Consider the following 24,112-nt stretch of genomic DNA (forward strand, 5'->3'; position numbering starts at 1 on the left):
GGGAGGAACAAAGCTGGAGGAAAAAATACCTTGCATATACATAGATCCTCTCAGAGCACACTGCAAACATCAATTCAATTCTAGGGTGACCAGATAGTAAGTGTGAAAAATCGGGACAGGGGGTGGGGGGTAATTGGCACCTATATAAGAAAAAGTGCCAAATATCGGGACTGTCCCTATAAAATCGGGACATCTGGTCACCCTAATTCAATTCAGCCCTCCAGGAGGGAAGTGAGTATTATCTGCATTTTACAGACTGGGGAAAGAGAGGCAGAGAAGTTAGGGACTTACCCAAAGTCAAGCTGTGAGTCAGTGGCAGAGCCAGGAATAGAATCCAGATCTCTTGATTCCCAGTGAGCTGCTGCAGCCATTCTACAACAGTGCCTCAGCATCAGAGATAGCAACAAGGCGGGGGTGGGGGGGGGGAAATATGACATTTTCCTCCAACTATGGGAAGAGCTGTACATTCAGGAGGGATCAGAGGAGGGCATGGGAGGCTGCTTAAGCACTGGCAAATACAGTACTTCAATTTTTGCAAAGCAAAGACAGCAGGAGAGAAGAATTTTTTACTTTTAGTATTTGTTTTATAATCCAGTGTAGCAGTTTGTTTATAATGTTTAGATTCCATTACAAATCGAGGAAGCCCTGGAAAAAAGATGTGCTTGTTCCTCTAGGGCAAACTACACACCTGCCATATCCTTTTGGATGTTCCTGCTAGAAGCCAGAGTGTAAGCAAGTTTTATTTTGTAACCAAATCAATTTCACTCCAGCCTGACTAGGAGTTATGTTGGCAGTTAGCAGGTACCATGCCACAAGGGACTGTGTCTATTTGTAGCATGCCTATAGGAAAAGCAGGTATTGCCAGCCCTATGGCCGAGACTGTAACCCATACATATGGAGAGTTTTTAAAACAACTTGAATCCCTTTCTCCACTTCCTTTCCTTAGAGAAGAGTCACCTCATCAAACCTCAAAATGTTCTCTTGTTAACGAGGAAAAAAAATACACATCAGTGTGGCTCATGCAATTTTAATCAAACTAATGACTGCAAAGGGGCGGCAGGGGGGAGGGAGAGAGTGAGGGGAAAGGGGAGATTATGGTGCTCGTTCAAACCGCTCCCATTTATTCCACATCTGCGATCCCTTTGTGCTCACAACAGCAGCAAGGAGTACGAAATGTACAAAGCGAACATGTTGTGCACACAGAGCTGTCTCTTTGTTTTAGTCACCGTCTGCTGCGAATGTCAGAGAGAGAATCTCCCGGGAGCAACACTTCGCTGGCAGCACCAGCTAATTACACACTGACAAAAGCACCAGGGAAAATAAAATCAGATAACTTTTCACTGGTCTAGATGGGGGTGGGGGTGGGGGCTGAGAATCACCACCAGGAAGACTCAGGGGAACAAGAGGGATATACAAGGAAGGCAAATAGTTGCACTCTGAACTGGCTTTACATGTAGGGGGTCTTTAGTGGGATGCAGGGGAAGATGAAAGCAGTCTTCAAAAAGCTTGACGCCCAAACAGCTGAGTTTACTGGAACAGCAAAGCACAGGCATTTAAGTGGTGGCGGTGGCGGGGGGTGGTGGGGGGGGATGCTAGAAGGCACCTGTAGAGATCTGCATCTACGCTCGCTATAAAGAGACAGCAGCATTTTCTGTAGAAGTACCAAACTTAAACGTTTGGTGGAACACCAGGCTAAAAGCTGGCACCCTAACATCAGGACAAAGTGTAGAGATCTAGGTGTGGCAGTCATGTGCCAGCTATTCTGATGACCACCATTTTCTAAAGACTGACACACAAGGAGGAAATTAACTCCTAATAGCTTCTTTATATGGGGCGGGGGGGGGGGGGCATGGCCTTTTGATTAGAGCAGGGAAACAAGCAAGAATTCTGGGGCTTTATTCCTGTCTGTCATTGCTGTGTGATTCTGCAAGTCACCACCTCTATGCCTCTGATTCGCCACCGTAGACTGGGGATAACGATACTCATCCACCTCACAGGGGGAATCCAAGGCTTTAATACTGTTTATAAAGCATTTCATTCACCAGACCACCCCCCTGAAACACAGATACACACACACCTGGATCTCAAGCCTCCCAAGAACTCCACCAGCATATTGATTATCAGGAGACTGAAGGCGAGAAGCTGGATTTTCTCAGCAGTGGTTTCTCACCATGGCTCAGGTATTAACCCAAAGTCACTGAGATGCACCAGGGAACTGGCTACGGCTTCTAGACAGGGATTAAGGCATACAAAATGAGAATTTCAAAACAAGCAGCAGGGAAGCACATGTGTACACCCACAGCAGCAAATAATCAGGTGCCAAGAAGATTAACTCCATGGTACTGGAGGAGACAAAGGAACAAGAGTCATTGTGTTTCAAGGGATGCTGCTCCTAGACAAACAAATCCAACCGGCAGGAACAAGGGTACGAGCTACGCAAACATCCTCTAAAATACACATTTACTGGCAAGGAATGAAAGTCTCTGGTTTTATGTAGTCCACAAAAATGGTGCAGACTTCCTGCTGCCGGCTGGCCAACAGCTGGCAAGACAACGGGGAGCCTGCTAGGCTTCCTACAGAGTACGGCCCCTGTACATTTACCTTAGCTAGCAGTAGTTTTCTGGTGTATGTGAAGCTGCGCTTCCTCGTTCCCTGCAGACCAGGGTCATTGAGTACCGAGGTGCCGGGCCCTCTGCATAGAGCATGTTGGCAGAATTCAGGTCACAAGAGCACCATGCACTTGCTGCATTGCTACACATGCATCCGGCACAGGAGGAAGCACCCCAGTGAGTGCTCTCTGTGCTTCAGGCAACACGGTGAGTGGAACACCAAACCGCTGGGCAGGGACCATCATGCCAAGTGGGAAAATCAGTTCTGGTTCTGCATCAAAATTGCACAATTCAGTGCTGGTGCTGCAGTGCCAAGGGGGATTAGAAGGTGCCCCTCAGCAGGTTATTAAAACAGAACATGCCTGTCTCTAAGGCCCAATTCAGATGGAAGTTTAAGGTGTCATGACACCTGTTTGGGGTGGAGAAGTAAGAGACAACCCTGGGGTCTTGACCAACATTCACTCATTCAGTAAAAACAGACCCTGATTCTCAAGGCTGCGTGTGAGATATTGCCAAGTGCAGAATGGCTTGTCCCTACTTTGCAAACACAGACATTGCCGGAGCAGTGACTGTAAAGACTTTTGCAGAGATATTTGAGAGATGAGGCTCTCGGTGGAATCCACTTGCAGTATAACGACTAAATGAGATTTTCATAGGAGCACATGGCGTAAGAGCTACGTTCAATGGACAAAATGCACACACTGTGATGGGGTCTGAGTGACAAATCCTAATGTTAGTGCTGCTGCAGTGGGAAGAGTTCCCAGTTAGACGGCCTGCAGCAATACCACCCCAGGATAGGACAGTCAGATCTCTTAAGCTTAATCAGGTTCAGCACAGGTTTGTACTCCTGGCTTTATTTGTAGGTCTCCTGTCAAGGAACGTCAGGGAACGACATGTGATTCAACCGGTGGTTCTCTTTTCTAGTATATCTGTACATCATACTATTTCCCTCACCTGGGTAACTTCAGCTAAGAAAATTGGTGTCTGGGTGTCTCAAGTGACCGGTAATGGGATAGGGACCTATAGGTCACTGGTTCAAATCAAACACAGGTGGGTAGTGACCAAAAGCTGGTAACACCCGATACTTCTGCAGTAGATTACGGAAGAAAATTTGAAGATTTCAGTCTGGCTCCTAGTGTACACATGACCACATCAAAAGCCATCCCTGTAATGCGTACTATGCAGCTTGCTCATTGCAGTCTTAACGGAGGCACCAAGGACTGAGTGGGCCATGGAAAACAGACTCCCCTCTCAAACCCCTAAAGGTGGTCAATGATATAGCCCAGGGGTGGCCAAACTGTGGCTCCGGAGCCACATGCGGCTCTTCAGAAGTTAATATGTGGCTCCTTGTACAAGCACCGACTCCGGGGCTGGAGCTACAGGCGCCAACTTTCCAATGGGCCAGGAGATGCTCACTGCTCAACCCCTGGCTCTGCCACAGGCCCTACCCCCACTCCACCCCTTCCCGCCCACTCCCTTGAGCCTGTTATGCCCTCGCTCCTTCCCCTCCAAGTCTCCTGCACACCATGAAATAGCTGATTGGGAGGTGTGGGCAGGGGAGCTCCGGTGGGCGGGAGGCGTGGGAGCAGGGGAGCGGATGGGGGGCTGCTGACTATTACTGTGGCTCTTCGGCAATGTACATTGGTAAATTCTGGCTCCTTCTCAGGCTCAGGTTGGCCACCCCTGATATAGCAGCATAAGAAAGCTTGCGCTTGCCTGTTCTTTGGCTAGACAGGGAACTTCAGACTGGCACCTTTCACCAGCAGTGAATTCACTTGAAGTGACAAGCCCTGACCTGAGATAGGAGAACCAGTGTTGTCTTGCCAAGGTTCCACTCAATCCCCACACCACACCTTTGAAGACAACCACAAGACACTGCAAAGAGTTAGATCGGACCTTCAGCAGGATCCTCCTGAAGTAGATGAAATCTGACAGGCATCATGCCTCTGAGGTGAAAGACATTGCGCTGTCTGCGCTGGCCTCAAAAATAAGGTGTAAATCATCTAAAATGAACTAAACACTAGTACAGCGGTTCTCAAACTTCATTGCATTGCAACCCCTTTCTGACAACAAAAATTGCTACACAACCCCCAGGAGGGAGGATTGAAGCCTGAGCTCGCCTGAGCCTGTCCAAGCCCTGCCGCCCGCAGGCAGGAGGCGCCAAAGCCAGAGCTCCACCACTCTTGGTGCGGGGGCCAAAGCCGAATCCTAAGGGCTTCAGCCTCAGCCGGGGAGCCTGTAACCTGAGCCCCCACCCACCCTCACACACACTCACTGCTGAAGCTCTTGGGCAATGGGGCTTGGGCTTCGGCCCTGGGCCCCAGCAAGGCTAATGCCAGCCCTTGGCAACCCCATTAAAACAGGGTCGCGACCCACTTTGGGGTCCCAACCCATAGTTTGAGAACTGTTGCACTAGTATGTTACCTATTCCTCCCAAGCCCTTGTTACCAATCAAGTCACTTCAGAGGCCTTCAGTATCTTCTTTGGTTTCCCATTAATTCCTCAACATTTTTATATCTATCTAGATCTACACACACATACATGTGTGTATTAGGGGGTAACCAAATGGCAAGAGACAGCATGGAGGTAATCACCCCATTCCCTCTATTCTAGCCCAGAGGATGGGCTTTGCCAATCCTATTTGAAGTCTTGCCTTAATACCAGGTACAGAGTCCAGCTTTGGTCCATTTTTAAATGCGGAAAGGATGCCTGGATACAACTTACCCCACCCATGAACCACTGTCTGAAGGGGGAACTGGTCCCATGGAAGTGGCTCCCAGGTGCGGATATTCAGCCTCTCAGCCACCATAGCCAATAGCAACCCCACTAGTGAGACAGCTACTCCAGACACAAATTCACTTCCATTGCCCCACTAAGGAACTGCTGCTTCCTCCAGACCTCCATGCGGGGGAGTTCTGCTACTGGACAGGTTGTCTAGAGCTGAGGTGTGCCAGCTGGGGTGAGAGGCATTCTCTGAGGGGACGCGAAGAAACTGGGATCCAGCAGGTACTGCTGCCACAATAGAGGGATAAAAATAGACTGGGTATTGTGGGCAGGATGGGAGCGAGATTTTAAAAAGTCCTCCCATGCCACAAACAACATGAATGCCCCAGCCAGCAGCTGCCGCTCTCGGTGCGCCTCCTCTGAAGGCAGAACTGCTACCGGCAGCCGTGCAGAAGTAAGAGCGGTGGCTGCTGGCTGGGGCATTCATGTTGTTTGTGGCGCAGGAGTACCATTTTTTTAATCACACTCCCATCCCACCCCACACTACCCACTCCGGCATTGTTTGTCGAATTTTAATCCTGCTCCCGCTATTATGACAGCAGGATCTCAGTCCCACTGAAGGGTAGAGCCCTTGGGGAAAAAAACAGACAAAACAAAACACAACTTCAGATTACACGTAGTGGAGGGGGCATGACAAATTCTGTGAAAGGGAATGGAGTTGCAACTGGAAAAAGTTTATGCACCACCGCTCTAGTGTGGCCTTTGGTATTACTTGTAATGCCTCCATAGTTTTATTTGTTAAACAAGCACTGCGAGCTCCGGCCCTGCAGCATTTGTTTGGACCAAGTCTCACCACTATTGTATGCTGATGGACCCAAAGTGGCATTGTTGTAAAGCTGAAGGATTCCTGGAAGCCCTAGTGTTGCTGCATCACTGTTGCAATGGGTCCTCCCAGTCTTCTCCAAATGCCCCACAATGCCCCTTCTGGTGATTCTTCTGTTCAAGGCTCTGCACTTCGTAGCCTGTAGGCATCTCTGGCAGGCAGGTTCAACAGTTCAGAGTTCCTTACTTATATATTATGGGCCGTATGAGCCTCCAACAACTATAGCTCATGTCTCTTTGCTAGCCTCTTCCTTCATGAGATCCATGTATTCCTGTGCAAGCTAGCTAACCTTCAAGGAGCTGTGCTGGGAACTGTGAGATAAGCACCCACAATGCAGTCAAGAGCCTGCGGACAGGCTGCTCTGGTGCACCTGAAACAGGACGACTGGTGCAGAGGAGCTGCATTGTTGCAATTTACATCAATATAATTTGCAGTGGTACAGTTTTTCAGTGGGTAGAGGTCGGAAGAGCCTGGTCATTAACCCTCAGATGAGTAACTTATTGCTTATGTATTTCCAGTGGTTTGTATACACAGCACAAACTGGCAAGCAAATTGGATTTTCAAGATTCTCTCACTTTCAAGAAGAGAAAAGAATATATTTAGTGCTAGTGTTTGTAACAGAGAAATAGATTTATTTAGCATTTATAAAGCCAGGTTCCCTTCAATAAATGTGTAACAAGCTGAAAGGGTGTGTGGGCACCCTGATCCATCCATGCCTCATGGGCACCCTGCCCTGCCTGTGCTGGCTAAAACAATATTTCCTTTGTATATTTCATAGTTAATAGGATGTTGAATTACTGTTCTTAGTAATACGTAATATTTAATAATGCCCTTTAGAGTGCTGCAGACCAGAACATATGCAGCACTTAACTAGCTCCAGAGATTATCACAGCCAAGTTTGGAGCAGCCTAGTGGGAAATTCAGGACTGAGATTTTGAACATGCTGCTCCTGATCACATCAGATTTAAAGTCAGCAGCCCTGAGACACACTTGGAGAGTCTATCAGACCGGTAGGGCCCTGAAAGCTAAGAGTGAAGATCACAGACCTAAATAAAATCAGAGGAACTAGAGGTGGGGCAGACATTGCAGAAAGGAAAAAGGTAATGGATTGCTCTAACTCAGCCAGTAGTGGACTGTTCTGTTGAGAGGTCCAGTTCAGTTTTAAAGCAATAGATGCTCTATCACTTGACTTTGCAAGACTAGTTTACTGTCTCATATTTGCATCATTATGAGATTTTCCCCCAAGCATTCAGTATGGTGGTTTTTGTTCAGTTTCATCCCTTTAGTCCTAATTCTATCCCCTAGAAAATTCGCCCTTAGGTGACTAGAGTGGTTATTCTACTGTCATTAGGCCAACATGCTAAGGACTTGCAATATTTCACAGGCGACAGGTCAATGTTCAAGAACAGTTCTGAACAGCAGAAGAGTAATGCTAAGCTAGTAGGTGTTATTTACGTTTGTTTACATCCCTAAGGCAGTTTTTCTTTATTAAAGTACATTGAAGAAGGGGAGGAGGAATAGGACTGGGGCAACGTGAAGTTGTTTCTTATAGACACACAGCAAGTTATGTGCTCTTGGAAAACAGATCTGAAAGATAAATAAGGTCATGCTTTGGGCTTCTTGCCCTCAGACATCCTGAAATATAAGAAACCCTGGGAACACTGTTAAAGGAAATTTAGTAGTGAAAGACCAAGGAAGCAGCATTCAAAATCCTTTGTATGGTTTGAAAAAAAAGATACATTTGAACAATCTTTCCTTCAACTTTCTGAATACAGCCTGGCTTGCCTTCCTTTGTTTTATGTGGACAGTGTAGGTGGCATGAAAGCCTTAAAAGGGGTTAGAGGTGAACAGTGAGTACCATCACCTTTCAAGATGAAAGGTGCTCTAAAATATCCTAAAGCACTTTTACAAACATATACTCTGTACTTGTGTATGTGCACACACAACGCACCACTGAAATGCAACTATGTCTGAGATGGAATGTGGCAGGACAGCTGTTTCAGTGTATGGTAACACTGCAGAACAACAAACTGAGGAGTGTAAGTAAAGAATACCATAGTGAGAAGTTTGGGGAAAAAATAATGTAATTACACCAAACGGCACTTGGCCAAAATATTAGAGTTAACAACCCCTATTCTTAAAAAATGCACCATGTGATTACTAACGATACGCTAAGTGGCCAGAGTATTTCAGCTTCACATTTCATCAAAAGATGGAGCCTGCAGCACCTTAGCGCTTCTAGCACTATGCTGGGTCATTGGTTCATTAGTTAATTATGGGAGGGGACACGCCTACTGAAACATTATGCAGCACTTGAGATTTTCTTGAAATACTCCCTTCCACAATACCTTCAACTTATCAACAGATGGGTGACAGTATGACTAGTCAGAATTTTGTGGAATGAGGTTACATTTATCCACATTGCTGCTTTACTTTCTTTGGTCTACCCCAGATACCTCTTCCCCTCCCTTAAGAGCAGACTAGAAAGCCATAATACCTTCATTTTTATCCAGATTCTATTTTTTTAAATAGTGTAAACAATTTACTTATAGCCAATGCAAAAAATATTAAATACAGTTAAACCCTCTTAAAATAAATACTTTCTGAAGGAATATCAGCTGGAGACTGCTTGCCGACTTATAATAATCCACCATACCCAGGGAAATCCTCTTAAACCTATATCAGATAAAGATTGTAAAACTGTTATAGGACTAAGCTGACTGGCCAGCCCCAGTATCAAAATGGAAAAATGTCTCCTCCCAGCCCCTCGAAACCACAAGGTAGCTCACTACTAATTCAGGTCAAGGTTTCTTTCTGAACACCTCCCCTCCTAGGATCATATGTTTCCTATATGAAGAGCCCAAGCTGTTCAGTATTTCAGGATCTACAGAAAACAACACAGGCTTGTTTGGCAAAGCAAGAGAAATAAAGTTGTGAGCATTAATCATTCAAACTTCATATAGGCCTCAGAGATGCCATTGGTGAAATGTGTCAGCATATGTCTGAATGACATATGAAATGTGACAGCATAAAGACCCCCCCCTTTTTAGATACTTTATTATTCCCCCATTTTACAGATGGGAAGATTGAGACATAGAGATATTAAGTGACTTGCACAAGGTGATAGCTCCTAGGTTACTGCTTCGGCCTCTAGATTATGCTCTTCTCCATTACAAATCCCATAATTTCCTGCCAACCAACCTTACCACCTTACTCCCTAAATTACCAAATATTAGAAAAGTCATTTGAGGACTAGAATCAAAGAACCTTGGGCAGATGTCTCTTGATCACCGTACAAAACAGCAAGAAATCTTTTCTCCCACCCCCACCTTCTGACTTCCACACAACAGGCAATGTTTTGGATAGAAAGCATCCTCCCTGTAAAGTAGAAAAGAAACAGCAGCAGCCCTAGGCTAGGACTTTAGAACCAAGAGTGAAAGTGACCCATTTAAGTTGGATCTCCAAGTTTGAGTAATGTGGAAACAGTACAAACAGCATCAATCTAAAAAGTACATTAGATTTAAAAAACAAAAACAAAAAAACCACACAATCGGATGCATTATTAGAAACATGGTTAGAATTATTTGTTGCTGCAAGTATTCTATAGTTTACATGGTGCCCCTTTAAAAAAAAAAAAAAAGGCAGCAAAACTGTAGTCACTATTGAGAGGGAACACTGATTGGTGACCAAAAGGTATACACAAGCAGAGACAGAAGCAGGCTGGTTTTACAATGGGTATTGAACTTCTTCTCCTGCTATGCTGGGACTTGGTTCTTTCTTCACATGGGGAGGGGATCAGACTTATTTTGTGCCTCAAGGCTGACAAAGAATAGCACTGGCATCAGCAGCAAAAACAGCTGCCCCTGCCTCTAAGGAGCAGACAGACAGACGCAGAAAACCCAAACTTAAAAGACTGGAGATGGAGAAAGAAGGAAGTAATACTACAGGGAAAATGAATTAAAAAAGAGCAGGGGGAGGGCAGAAATGTAGCAAAACATCCCCAAGAGAGGCAGCAGGAAAATGGGAGATGTGAAACGTGAAATTTTTGCTGGTAAAAGAATAATGGCCTGCTCCATTATAGGATTTCTCAGAGCTGCATCTGGCTGGAGCTGCAGGGACTGTATTTCACTTTCAGAGTTCACTGAGCAATTGCTAAGGCAGGGGACGGGTGCCATATGTTAGCAGCTGTGCTCACAGTTATCACTTTCCCCACTTAATGCTGAGAGACTCTTTTGAAGTACAGAAGCAGAGAAACTGCTCTCCCCTGCCACTCATTATTCCAGCAAAGCATTCAGAAACACCAACAGGGTCTGTCAGCAAGTCAAAAAACAGGTCCCAAGGCAGAAGGGTTGCCAAGCTGCTTTGACCAATCAACTCCTATTGCATGTGTCACAGGGAGACACAGAAGCAGAAGAGATGGATGCTTCTCTCCTGCCCTTTGGCAATGCAGCTATGGTTGCAGGAAGTTCAAGAAAAGGGACATAAATGCTTTCTCTCTGCCAGATTCCCTCTGATGTGTGGAGACATCTTTACAAAAAGGGACTTGGACGCACGTACCAAACTCTGTTCAATCTCAACATTAGGGCTCACTCACTCCACCACCTGCTAGCCCAGTCTTTCCAATCCTGGCTCCTCTCTCTCACTCTTTTTATTGTTATATAGCATATTCCATCTCAAAGACCTTTACAACCGTTAGAGTGCTGCACAAAAAAGTTTCCTGCATATAGCAAACAGGGCTTCATCTGAAAGAGCCCCTCATGTCCGGAACTCAATTCACCTACCTAGGAAGGATAAAAGGATCAGTGCTGTGGTTCGAAGCAATCAAAGAGTTTATCGACACTGAGACTTCACGTGCAGCAAGACAGGGTGTGAACGCACAGCACACTAGTTTGCTCTGCACTAGGTGGCCACATGGACCCTGCTACCGCACACACACAAAGTTCTGCAGTGTGCTCTGAGCATTTCAAACAAGCGTGTGTCAAAGCGCAGCACGGAACTTTTAGTGCATGGAAGATGGCGTATACACTAAAACGTATTTACTACATGAGGACTCCTATTAAAAGAGGTATATGCAGAGCCATGGCGCATGAGAGATTAAAGAGGGAAGATTCAATCAGCAAAGCAAAGGGAGCAGGCAAGGTGGCTGATCCAACTGCTACTTCCGCTCCAGAACAAAAGTCAGTGCAAGGCTGCAGCCAGCAGACTGTACAGTCCCTCTGAACTGACACTTGTAAGGCAGAGGGCATGAAAGAAAAGCTAGTTGATGTTCCCAACAGGCCATTAGCAGCACGGACACCTGCAGGGAGCTATGAGCTGCTTGCAAGAGTCAAGCATTAGTGGAAGCAGTGACCGAGTTCAAACTGATGCTTGTGAAAACAGCATCATGCGGACGAGATTATTTTAGTGTCAAAGAGGAATGTTTGAACTGACCGGTCTGGTTTCACTATCCAAACTAACAGACATGCAAAAAGCCACAAACACGACAAGTCCTGAACTTTAGAGTCAAGTCTAGCATTTGGGTTTTGATTTTCCTCCCCATGTCAGGTAAAAAGCATCACAAATCAAACAAGTACAAACTGGCAGAGGGCTTGTTATAAAGACTAAATTATGTTTGGAGCAGAGTGTAACCTGAAAATCTTTTATTAATTTCTAAAAATGCACCTAAACTACTACAGAAATGTAAAAAAAGTATAGAGATTCACTCAAAAAAATCCAAAGATCATAACATTAAAAACCCACACCACATGTTAGCTAAAATTAAAAATTAGCCCTACCCGCATTAGGAAGAATCCAGGAAAATAAATGGAACTTTATAATGTGCTGTAAAGGACTGTAACTCCAGGTTCACTGGGGTGGCGGAGGGACAAAAATAGATTAGTTCCACAATGGAGATCCCCACACTGAAGAGGTCATACCACCAGCCCCCTCCTGCTTTCAATGGAGGGGAGAGGGTGTGCCAGACTATTTGCCATTAGGAACACGTTCTAGCTGAGGCTCTGCAACTTGTTTAGTTTCCTATGTATATGTTGGAGTAGAGGAGGGATGTCAAATCCTACAATAATAATAAAGTCAGGCATGTAATTCCAATCTGATAGAATAGCACATGGCATACTGCAACAAAAGGTGAACAACAGACTGTTTAAACAGGAGATGAATAATAGGTACATAATAAAGATATGCAAAATGAATGAAGCAGAGAAGGTAGGTCAAATGCTCCTATTTACCTTCTCTCATAATAAAAGAGCAAAGGGATATTCAATTGAAAGAGATACCTTCCAGTGTAAAGCTGAACGGAAGTACTTTAAAAAACCACACACAATGCACAATTAATCTATGGAACTCATTGCAGCAGGGTATAATTAAAGAGCTTAGCAGGATTCAAAACGATCAGCCATTTCAATAGATACTGAACATCCAGTTATGGCAACTGGATTTTTTTTTTTTTTTTTTTAAATTTGGAAGGGATATGAACCCTCTTGCTTCAGAGCATCAGACATCTAAATGATTGGGACGAGGAGGAAACATCCTTTTCTAGAGAGTTACGTTAATCCACTGTTGTCCACTTTGGGGTTTCTTGCACCCTCCTCTAAAGCATCCATTACTGATCACTCTTGCAGACAAGATACTGGACTATCTGGACCACTTATCTGATTCAGAATGGCAATTCCTATTGCCCTAATAATTTTAGAAAATATTAGAAGATGTTCTTAAGTGGCTACACAACAGTTTCAAGAAACTGGGAAACAGGCAAGTAGGACAAGAAGTGACTCTCCATTCAATGTGATTTATTAGACACAGCAGAAACTTAATATTTTTGCTTCTTCTAACACCTTTCACTTGAGGATCCAAAGCCACTCTACAAACATTTAGTTCAAGTCCTTGTAACACACCTGTAGAGTATTATCCCCAATTTACTGATGAGGAAACCGGGACAGATGACAAGTGATTTACCCAAGGTCACGTAGCAAGTCAGTGGCAGAGAACGGAACGGAACCCAAGAGCCTTGACCTCCAGCTTCCTCCATTAAAGTGCCAGAATCAGACCAAGAGCCCTCCTTTGGTGAGATGATTCTCACAACTGAACCCACTGCAGTTGAGACGTAAACCCATTTGATGTATGCCACCTCTCATCTTTTCTAGACCCAGAAAAAACAGGGACAAAAGATGAGGGTGGCATGTCAGATGTATTTACCAAACGATTAAAATACAGTAGGATTCTGTAAAGGAAGGGTGGTTGCAAAAAGGTCTTGGCATGGATACAAGGAAAGGATGACAAAGAAGGAAAAAAACAGACTCCGAGGATTAGAGGAGAGCAAACAAAGTTCCCAGAGCTCTAATACCAGGATGACAGGGGCCATGTAAATTGATACATTACAGTAGATATTTTATTAGACCAATTATAAGGGAGTCTGAGAGCACAGGATGCTGCAACTCTGAGGGGACTAGCAACCCACACTGCTGTGGAGCAACATATATAGCCCAATGAGCAAAGTGACCTAGAGAGCTCACTATCCCCTGGAAAGCAGAAATTCTAGCCAGATGAGAAGCAATTCTGGACCTGCCTCTTACCGATAGGCTGCTTTGCCTGAAGAACCACAGCTGGATGTGTTGGGATAGTCAAATTGAAGTAATCAGGACAGCCCAAAATTCTGTTAAACTGAAGTCTAGGATCCTTTTATTCTTCCCTTCTGTACGGAGGCTCTGTCTATACTACAAATTACTGAATTGAATAATCCACACCCTGAGCGACGTAAATTACACCGACCTAAACGCTGGTGTGGACAGCGGTATGTCAGCAGGAGATAGCTTCTCCTGCCAACATAGCTACAGCCTCTTGGGGAGGCAGGAGTCAGGGCCATCCTTAGGCATATGCAGCATACACAGCTGCTTAGGCACCCGAAAATTTGGGGCACCCCTGGGTCTTGGTGTCCACACTTCTCCCCTCCTCTTCCTATCACTGTTCTAATCTGACCCTTCCTGCAGGCTCCCACCACAGCTGGCTGCTGCAGGCTGGTGAGTCTTCCTCTAGAGGGGATCTAGTTCTTAAAAGTGAAAAAGCCTTCCAGACCTATTAGCACAACATTGAAACTATTAAAGAGCAATTCAAGTGGTAATGAAGCCATTTACAATGCATTTGCCAACCCCCAGGTATATACTGTCAGTTTCTGAATTTACTGACAAAACAGTTGTGAATTACTGTAATATTTACTCAGAACATGTTAGTCTACAGGACCTAAGTTTAAAATTTGCTTTAAAATATTTCATTAGTGTGTTGCTGAAGATTATAAAATCACATCTCTAAAAAAATCCTTGCACAGATTTTTAGATGCACAATGTGAGTATTCATCTTTAGCCTTAAATGCTTGGATCTTCAGACATAGTTTTTAAAATAAATCCTTCAAAAGACCACCCTTATCTAAAATACGCATGTGAGCCCGGGCTGCCATCGGGCACAGGGGCATCAGTTTAATAATATTGCATAGGGCCCCATAAATCCTAAGGATGGCCCTGGCAGGAGTTAAACCAACAGAAGAACTCTCTCCCATCGGCTCAGAGCGGGGCAGCTGTGCTGCTGTAATGTAGACATAGCCCTTAGATAGAGGTTTTTTTAGAACACAGTCCCCTGCCCACCCTAGTACCAAAAAACAAAGAGGAATGGGGTGGGGGGGGGGGGGAGAGAGGGCTGGAGGAAAAAGCCTCCACTGTATTAGCCTGGCTGAGGTCTCATTTTGTGCCATTTTACAGCTTTCACTTTAAATAGCTAATTGTCACAAGCTCAGCAATATTTGTGTTGTAGCGCTGGAGCCAATTTCACTGCCTCCCCAGGCATCTGCCTCTCACCTGCACACGCGGGACAAACTCCTTTCTTGGGGGAAAGGCAGCTTTTAAAAAGCCTGCAGGAACCATTCCTGTCCTAAACTGCACACCATGCTCCCCCATCATTACCAGTCTGTGTTACAGTCCTCTCCAACCTCCAAATCCCCCTGGAATGAAGCCACCTGTGCTCCAGCTGACAGAAAAAAATAAGAGCTACACAAGGCCACAAGACCCATTAGAGCACAGTGATTGCTCAGCCACATGATAATGAGAAGCCAGGAGATATGAAGCAGGAATACAAGGGAAAGGCATAATTTTTCCTTCTGCTTTGAGCAGAGATTGTCCATGGTTGCATTTCTTGAGGAGGGACCATGTAGAGGATGGTGAGAAATCCATCGAAGACAGATGTGTTCTCTTCCTCTCTCTCCTCTGCCACAACACATTCCTCCCATCCCTACCCTCACTTTCACTTTGCTCTCTGTGTGAAGAACTTGCATCCCAGGCCAAGGAAAGAGGCCAACTCCCTTCTGTCTAAAACTGACTACGGATGTTTTTAGTGATCAATATGGAGGGAAATGCTAGATCCATGCAAAATGCAAGGAGATGTAAAAAGTGTTTCCCCCCTATTCCCAGCTCAGTCAATGCACCTTAATCCTGCTTCACAGCACACCTCTTATTTGAGTCCTGGGGCCCCCATACACAGGTCTGTCTCAGTCTGGATGGGGCAGGCAGGCATAAATCTTTAAAATAAGACAGATTTTTAAAATATATTTTCATCAGCTGAAGCGATACATCCCCCACAGTTCCCTAATCAAGTCCCATCTGTCCTATGTCCTGTATGGAAAACACCCAGCTACCTGCCACGTTTGATACATTACTAAATGCTGGTCACACCCAATGAGAATCCTAAAGGGAGCGACACCAACAGACGAGCCCAAGTGCGTTGGATTTCAGTCAGGGGAGGAAGGACAGTAGATCTGTTGGCTGTGGGTGCAGTGTTCGTAGGAAACGCCTCGCCAGGCACAGCAGCTGTGTAGCAAGGCGGAATACCAGGCTGCAGGGCCACCGTGCCTCACGGCTCATTACTTCTGCTCCTTTGCCTGCTTCCAGGTGGCCAGATTTAGGATTCAGTGGAGAAGACATATGCCGTCCCCCTCACCCACATCCCAACCGCGTCAGTCATGCTAGGACTTCAGGAAAAGAGAGCAGCAGGCAGAGTGTCTCTCTCAGCCAGGTGGCTTGTTGCTACAGCTGGAGAGGGAGCCAACAGGAAAAGGAGTAGCAATATAAATGCTGCAGAGGTCTGGTTCCTCCACACCTTTGACCTCTCAGGACATATCTCAGTGTCATACTGTGACCTGTGAAAGACAACAGAGAAACCACAGCAACTGGGCAGCCCTCACGGGCGCAGTGATGTAACTGAGTCAGCTTGCTGCCCCTAGGGCCAAGTCACGAGGAGAACCGCGGGGACTGCAGAGACGCCAACAACTGACTGAGCTGTAAAGAGGAGGAGACATCACCCACTTCTGATGCTGGGCTGTGTGTGTGAAGACTGAGAGCAGCAAGAGGAAAGGTATTGGCTTTGGTGCTGGTTGGCCAGGAGGAGCATGGCACAGAATACAGATTAAGTGCCAGTCTGCACAAGGTGAGCAAGGCTTACTTAGACTGGACTGGCTGGGCAGGAACAAAGTCAATGAGTTGGGGGTATAGCTGGGTTAAGAAAGCGTGGGGGGGGGGGGCCACCAAATTCTAGTTAGCCCTATTCCAACCCTGCTAAATTTTCACCTAAATCTGCCCAGCCTCCCAGGAAGGAGAGGTCACCAACACCCCCAGTCCCAGCTCTCTTTAGTATGAACTAGCCAGGTACCCGGGGGCTTTGCATTGCAGATTCTACATTGGAGACAACTGTGCTCAGTTGCTTTTGGTTTTTAAAGTCAGAACCAAGACACAATCTTCAGAGTGCCCCTACAGCTCCACCACTTTCAGAGCAGAAAAATATCAGGATGAAACGAGAGGATGAAGGCATGAAGAGTTCACATAGCTCCTATGCTGTAAGCCTTGGGATATGGCAGGGCCCTGATACAGCTAACCAAACCCCATACATGATGGCCTCAGGTTCCTTTACAGGGCAAAGCATGCCTGCAATCGGCTGAATTCTGCAAGGGACTCCCTTCAATATGCCAAGGCATCTTCTCAGTTGACCTAGCAGGTCTTTTCCCATCTCTAACTTCTATGAATTGGGAATTAGTGTTGCAGCCTGCCCATTTTTCATAAATTTACAGCTCCTGAAGATAAATGCCTCAAGGCGTTTTAGGAGCACCTCAGGTTGTGGGCTTCAAGAAATACCAAGCAAAGCTGAGGGGGATCGAGCCCAACCCCAGATTCCCTATACACACAGAGGAACCCTCATCTTGCTGTATATTGAGCTATAAAACAAAAAAACCAATTTCCTGATTTTTATTAAATGTGGGAAGAAGTGAACCTTCAAGCCCAAGTGACGTGATTTTAAAAATACCAAATCAGTCCAACAGTTAACGATTGAAGTGTCTTGGCTTCGTAGCACAAGGCACCTGTTCCAAGCGGGAGAGAACAAACACCACAATAGCTCGGGGTGAAAACACTGGCCAAAAGGAACAGTTAACAGGATGCATTAGCACAGCAAGAGGTCACTGTGCTGACAAGGAGTCAAACAGCAGCTATCTAAGGCAGGCTGCACTAGAATCCCACCTGACCTCAGAGCCAGATGGCTCCAGATCCCTCAGACCTGTTCAGAGAGCCTTCCCTGATCGCCAGGTCCCAGAGCCACCTTTTGTAACTAACAGGAACAGATTGTTCAGTTACCATTTACCATGAACCACAACAGCACTAGGCGATCCAAAAGCCCAGACTATGCAGCTTCTAAACCCTTCCCATGCCCCTCTCCATACCCCACGTGTCCCACATCGTTTTTTTTAGCATCTCTATTCTCTCTCTCACCAGCCTCTCTACTGCCAAAAAAAGCCGCTCAACCTAATGAGGGATTTAAAAATTTATAATTGAATGAAAGGAAAAATGGTTGGCTCCACTTTGGAGAAAATGAGAACAGTAACTCACTCAAGGCTCAGCAGCTCTTCTTGAACGGGTATGCTTTACTCCTGCGTGGGCTAAAGGAAACGGAGGACACACACGTGTGCAAACAAGAACCCAAGAGGAGGAAACGTGGCTGCAAACCTCACGCCGTCCAGTAACTAGAAGCATTCCCCACCCACCCACCCACAAGGAATCACTGCCCTGACTCACAGGGGGATTTCTCACATTAGCCAACAGAATCCTGGCATCTTGCAGAGCAGAGACTATTGCATTTCAGGTGAAAAAACTGCCACTGAGCAGAAGAAGAAACAGTTGATTGCCCCACATGACCTGCTAACTTTGCCAGCTTCCTCCTCTGGCTCCATTCCTGTAGTTGAGCCCCATACTGCCCCCCCAAGAGGCAGGATGGGATGCAACTGCTGTTTAGTGGTGTTTAAAAGGAAGGCAGAGAGAAGCAGCCAGTGTTTGTTAGCCCCAGGTCTAAAGCAGTTAGGCAGGCAACACATCTAGGATTTTCAGGGCAGGTCCTATCAGCTTCCCTTGGAGGAAGGGACAACTTTACAAAGCTAGTGCACTTCCGCTACAAAAAAAGTCACGAGCCACATTTTCCTGTAGGAAAGCAACTTGAAGTCCCAGTTGCCTTTGAAAGCTTTGTCTCCTATTTGTCCCCTATCATCCACTTCTTAATGGGCAAGCAAGGTGAGAGAAGGCCAGTTGTCAAGGTCCAAAGTATTCCAACAACACATCCCTTCCCTCTCTCATAAATCACCAAGTGGAAGCCCTCATCCCAGGCAGAACCTGAACTCTGATCTCCCTTGTGACACGCCCAACCACCTGAGCAAGAGGACCCAGGTTCAAGCTCAGGGGGTACTTGGCTCCACTCCGTCTGTAAAGAGCACTTAGGCCAAGTCACCTCTCAGAGTCTTCACCATCTGCCCCAACCTAGGAGACCCACATCCCTTCCCCTTCACGAAGAGGTTACTTTCCACCCCCATAACCCACTTGCAACCGGTTCTCTTCCACCCTGGCAGGCAGAAGGTGTCCCACTCCACACCCGTGCAACAGCACAGCAGGCTTGGTCTTCCTTCATGCAGTCACCTAGCAGCCTCTTATTGACCTCTCCCCCTGATCAGATAGCCCTCATGTCTCCATGACACAGCTCCTCCAGTTAGCCACCTTCAAACTCTAGAAGCTGGCCAATTCACAAGATGTCCATCCCTAACCCCAGCACAACATTAGACTGGCCTGCTGGAAAGAGTTTGCTAGTTCAAAAGTTTGCAGTGCCCCCGGTGTGCAGCTCTCCTCTTTCTCCAAGAGCTAACTCCCCTCTTCCCTACCAGCAGCTTTCTGCTTCCATCACTATTTCAGATGCAGGAGTCATGCATCTACTCTAAATTCTTCTTCCACCCCATGCTCCTTCACCTAGCTCTCCTACTCCTGACTCAGGAGCCCCTGATATCCCCGCCCGCCCTGCCCTCCAATCACTGTCCCCTTCCCTATCCACCATCTTCTCCCCATTCATGAATGCTTAAAATAATTCAGGAATTAAATTGTTAAACTCCAGGTTAACATCCATAATCCTAAAGGGTTAAAAGCCTTCAGAGAGCTAGTGATTGCTCAGAGTTGGGAGAGGGAGACAAAATGATTTGGAAACCTGTCTATTTTCTGCATTTCTCTGCCCTTGTTACTTCAGCTTCTAGGGACAGTTTATATTAAAAACCAAGATCTACGTTCCTTAGGAGTCCATCTGCTCCTGCTATTTATATCCCCACCAGAGGTCAGAACCCTCTGTTTTACATGGTGACAACTGAGATGTCACAAATATGTCACAGACAGATGAACGTGACTTCTTGTGGGGGAATAAATACCAGGGAAGATGTACTTATATGAAAATAAGATTTTGGTTATTTAAAACTGCTCCTTAGACATTAAGGAAATGAGGAAAGACGTACACAGAAAACAGAAGACAGCACTGTCCAAAGAGACTGATTTGCAAAGATTCCCCAGAAGACACCTTTGAACACTTTCCTCCAAAAATTTAAGCTTGTAAGGAGAGAGAGAAAAGCCTAGTCAAAGCAGTGTTTTCATGATCTCTGACAAGTAGAATATGTAACTGTTATATTCTTATTATATTATTTCCCAAAAATATCAATCCCAAGTTGTTTTTCTGAGGCTGAAATCCTCTAAAATGCCAAATTCTGCACATTCAGCTGTAGGGTGAATAAGCAGTAATGCTTTGCCATGCTACAGCACTTTTTGTCCCAGGATATCAATAGCACTTGACAAATGTTAACTGATTTGCACGCTCCTACGAGTTAAGTCACTATTATCCTCATTTTACAGATGGGAAGACTGAGACACAGAATTTACCCAAGGTCACAGGGCAGAGTCAGAAGGAGAACACCTATGTCCTTGCTTCTAGCCACATGCTTCTTAGCAGAGGACATCGCACCATCTGCTCCAACCACAAAGCTATGCTTATTCTGATACACCCAGGGTGGGTAAGAGTGGATCAAATCTCTACCCACAGCAGCCCCCCAGTTGTTATCCCACCCAGTTATTCTAAAAGCGGGGAGCATAGTGAGCTGATTACAGCATGGCATTCGGAGTCAGGCATTCTGGAGTCTGTTCCCAGCTCTATTTAAGATTCACTGAGACACCTTAGGCAAGGCATAATCTCTATGCCTGAGTTCCCTCCTTGTTAAATTGGGATACCACTGACCTAAACCTGACAGAGGCTTTAATTAAAGTTGGAAAACAACTCTGAGATCTTTTCTCTGAAAGGTGCTAGGAAAATGCCAAAACAAGGCAGCTCTTTCCGATTCGTCTAGTACAAAGGAAAAGACAGCCTCATCACCCTCACCACAGGAAGCTCATCCCACTCCTTGTTCATTTCAGGATCCATTTCAACATTTCCCTCTTTAATGCAGACCTCATGAACCTTGTCTGGCTGATTGCCTTTATGCTTATCTAGCACTGGCTTCCTCTCTTCCCTGCCACACAATTTTGCCCCCTTTGGCATGAAAGCTCTCTTCTCTGTACTGGCATCTGGAACAGGCTTCCTATTTTCTGCACATAAATCAACTCCATGTCCTGCTTTCAGCCAAGATTTGAAATGCCTTTCCCCCTCGCCTATGCCTCTTGATTTCTCTCCTCTTATAAGCCATATTACTGGAGTCTTAATTTATTCTCTTATGCTGTCTTTACACCATTGTTTCATATAATTTATACTATATACATTCTCTTCTCTTGTATTTTCTCCTTACTCAAGCATTTTGGGACACAGCATGCATGGGAGACACCACACAAGGGGCTTAATGAATTCTAGTACCGTCAACCCAGGATGAAGCCAATACTTAGTGATCCGGGTTCCAGACGACCGAGATAAAGCAAATACCTTACCCATCAGTTTCATCTTGGCGCTGTAACTCCCGAAGTACCTCTCGTCGGTGGTGGGTGTGTGGCACTCATACTCGCCGGCGTCCCGATCCTGGAGCAACGTGATGTGCAGCAGGGCAGAGTCCCCCTGTACCCTCTCTACATAGATCTCTCCACTCCGCACACGCTGGGTGTAGATGGCGTAAGGGAAGGAGGGATCCATGGTGCTGATAATCTGCACTTCCCGCTCTGGGGCAGATGGCAGGTAAATGGACCACTGGAAATTCTGCTCTGAGGGACCCTGGTAGCCACTGACCTTGCACCAGATGGTGATGTGGGAGCCCTCAGTACGGTATAGAGGGCCTTCCTGAACGGTGACCTGACGCTGTGCCAAGGCCATGCCTGTAAAAAAGAGGAAGGGCAAAAAGTTAGTCCAAAAAAATTAAAAAGTAGTCCACAGACTTTGCTATTTAGCAAATTAATACTTCATACACACACACCCCCTTTCACTTAGATACCATTCAGTGCTCAAGACAGCCCTAGGGGATGGTTAAGTACCACCCTAACCTTGCAGATGGGCACATATATGATGAGTGATTTGCCCAAGATCAAAAAGGGAGCCACGAGCTGAGCTGTGAACAGAATCCAGGCGTCCTGACAGCCAATCACTGGACAGCACTCTATGCCCCACCCCAGTTAGCAATTTTCTTATGCCTGCACCCTGTAAGTCACTATTGATATGAAAATTGTTTAAGAGTCTGAATCAAAATGCTTTGGGCTTTGTCACTGCAACCTCCTAGCTGCTTCACAGTTGCTGACCAAAAGTAAAGCATCTTAAGAGATCCGTTAAAAGAAGTTTTAGTTTGGACTAAGACCTTTTCCTGCAGTGCTAAGAACCCAGATACACGACTATTGTGTTAGCACAATAAGAAACAAGATCAGAAAGTGAAATGGATCACGCCAGGGTCACTGTCCAAGTTGGGTCAAAAACTAAAAACAACACTGGAGGTGAAAAGCTAGGATAATGATTTTTAAATTTTGGTTTTAAACATCTAAGGCGTTAACATAGGTGAGAGATATTTTTAGCATTGTTTTTATCTTGGCAGCGTCCTTTTAAAGGAGGGGAGGAGACATGGGGAGAAAAAAATAACAGCATTTAGCACAGTGATAGACACATACTGGAGCTAGTCACTCCTTGCTGCTTGGATCATGATGGAGCATTGCATGGTGGGACATGTGATCTCTGCAGGCTGTTTAGAATAGAGAGGATGACTGCAATCTGCTGCATTTTATACCAATTATTTACGACCTGGCAGCCCCGGCATATGGATAGCACAGCCCACAACGGGCCGGTGTTCAGGAACCTCCAAATTACTGAAATCTGGTTTGTTTGCATCTACATCCAAGATTCTGGGGTTTGGCGATCAAAGTGGGTACTCAGTTATTGAGTTACCAGCAGTATGTACACATTGCAAGGCCAATCGCCCTGGCTCCTGTTACTGTTTACTTGTGATCATAAAACAGCAATAAGCCGATTTAAAGCAGCCCAGCATAATCATGTTTGCAAATGTTATCCATTTTTAAAATAAAATATAATAATAAATAATAATAATAATAATAATGCTGAATTCCAGAGGAGAATGTAATCTTTTCAAAAACTAACCACTGCAAGTGAAAGAGGTAGTTTGCCATCTGAGGATTATTGACTCAAGCCCTCCGCTCCCTGAGGACAGCAGAGTCCAGATATGAAGTTTTCCCAGCAGAAACCTTGGAACGAATCCAGAAGAGACTGTTCTTACCAGCTCTAAAACAAATTGTGAAAAATGGCTCAGCATATCCATCAGGCCATGCAGCTGAACAGATGGAGTGCAATTCAAACTATTAACTTGGGCTCAGCTCACTGCTGCTCCAAATTATGTTTCTTTTTCCTCTTTATGAAATAATGTGATTTAAGAGGAAGAAAGGAATATCTAGCACACTGGAAGCTGCGGGGCGGGAGCAGGGGTGGGTCAGGAAAAGCAGACACAAAGGCTCCTATGCTGCTAGTCATGCCAGTATCTCCATCCCAATGGTGCCAAGGCACAGGTTACACTGTTGCCAATGACGCCAGTACCCCAATTCCCTGCCCTGTGGAGTCTATATTACATATTTTATTAAAGATTGCAACACCAAACAAAAGTCTTGCAGGAAAAAAATAGTTTGTGACCACGTAATTAAAAACGGTATCATAATGCATTCTGCATACACACAACGGGAGAAAGCTGGCGTGGCACAGGCAGCCTAATTCTGGCACTTCCTAATTCCTTAGGAATGCATCACTTGATTCTAAAAAGTTATTTTAATGCAATGCTTTTGTTTTGCAGTGTAATTTGTTCTGTTTGTTTTAAAGTGTAATTTCCTAGGTTGGTCAATTTGTTTTAAACAAATTGAAAAACAAGTTCTATCACTCGTAAACCTTTTGACCCCCCCACACAGGTCATCAGCAAGACTGGGAACTTTAGATCCATAGCACAGACCTCTGCCACCTGAATTAGAGAAGTAACTGCTAGCAGTAGTAGGCCATTGTCACCTGCGGACCAGCACTAAAGGAGAACGACAGTCTGTTGTCAGCAAGTATTTGTGAAACCCACTGG

At 45.5% G+C, this 24,112-nt stretch overlaps 1 protein-coding gene across 6 annotated transcripts in view; it reads right to left on the reverse strand.

Moving 5' to 3' along the window:
- IGSF3 (immunoglobulin superfamily member 3) overlaps window positions 1–24,112 on the reverse strand; it is a 156,281-nt gene that overhangs the window by 83,423 nt on the left and 48,746 nt on the right. For all 6 annotated transcript variants that reach the window (XM_043538423.1, XM_037906455.2, XM_027823235.3 and 3 more), the window contains one exon: window positions 21,504–21,881. In XM_043538423.1, coding sequence (XP_043394358.1) covers window positions 21,504–21,881 — 378 coding nt within the window. The remainder of the gene's footprint in view (window positions 1–21,503; window positions 21,882–24,112) is intronic.

Source organism: Chelonia mydas, chromosome 1 (assembly GCF_015237465.2).
Source record: "Chelonia mydas isolate rCheMyd1 chromosome 1, rCheMyd1.pri.v2, whole genome shotgun sequence".
Lineage (NCBI taxonomy): Eukaryota > Metazoa > Chordata > Testudines > Cheloniidae > Chelonia > Chelonia mydas.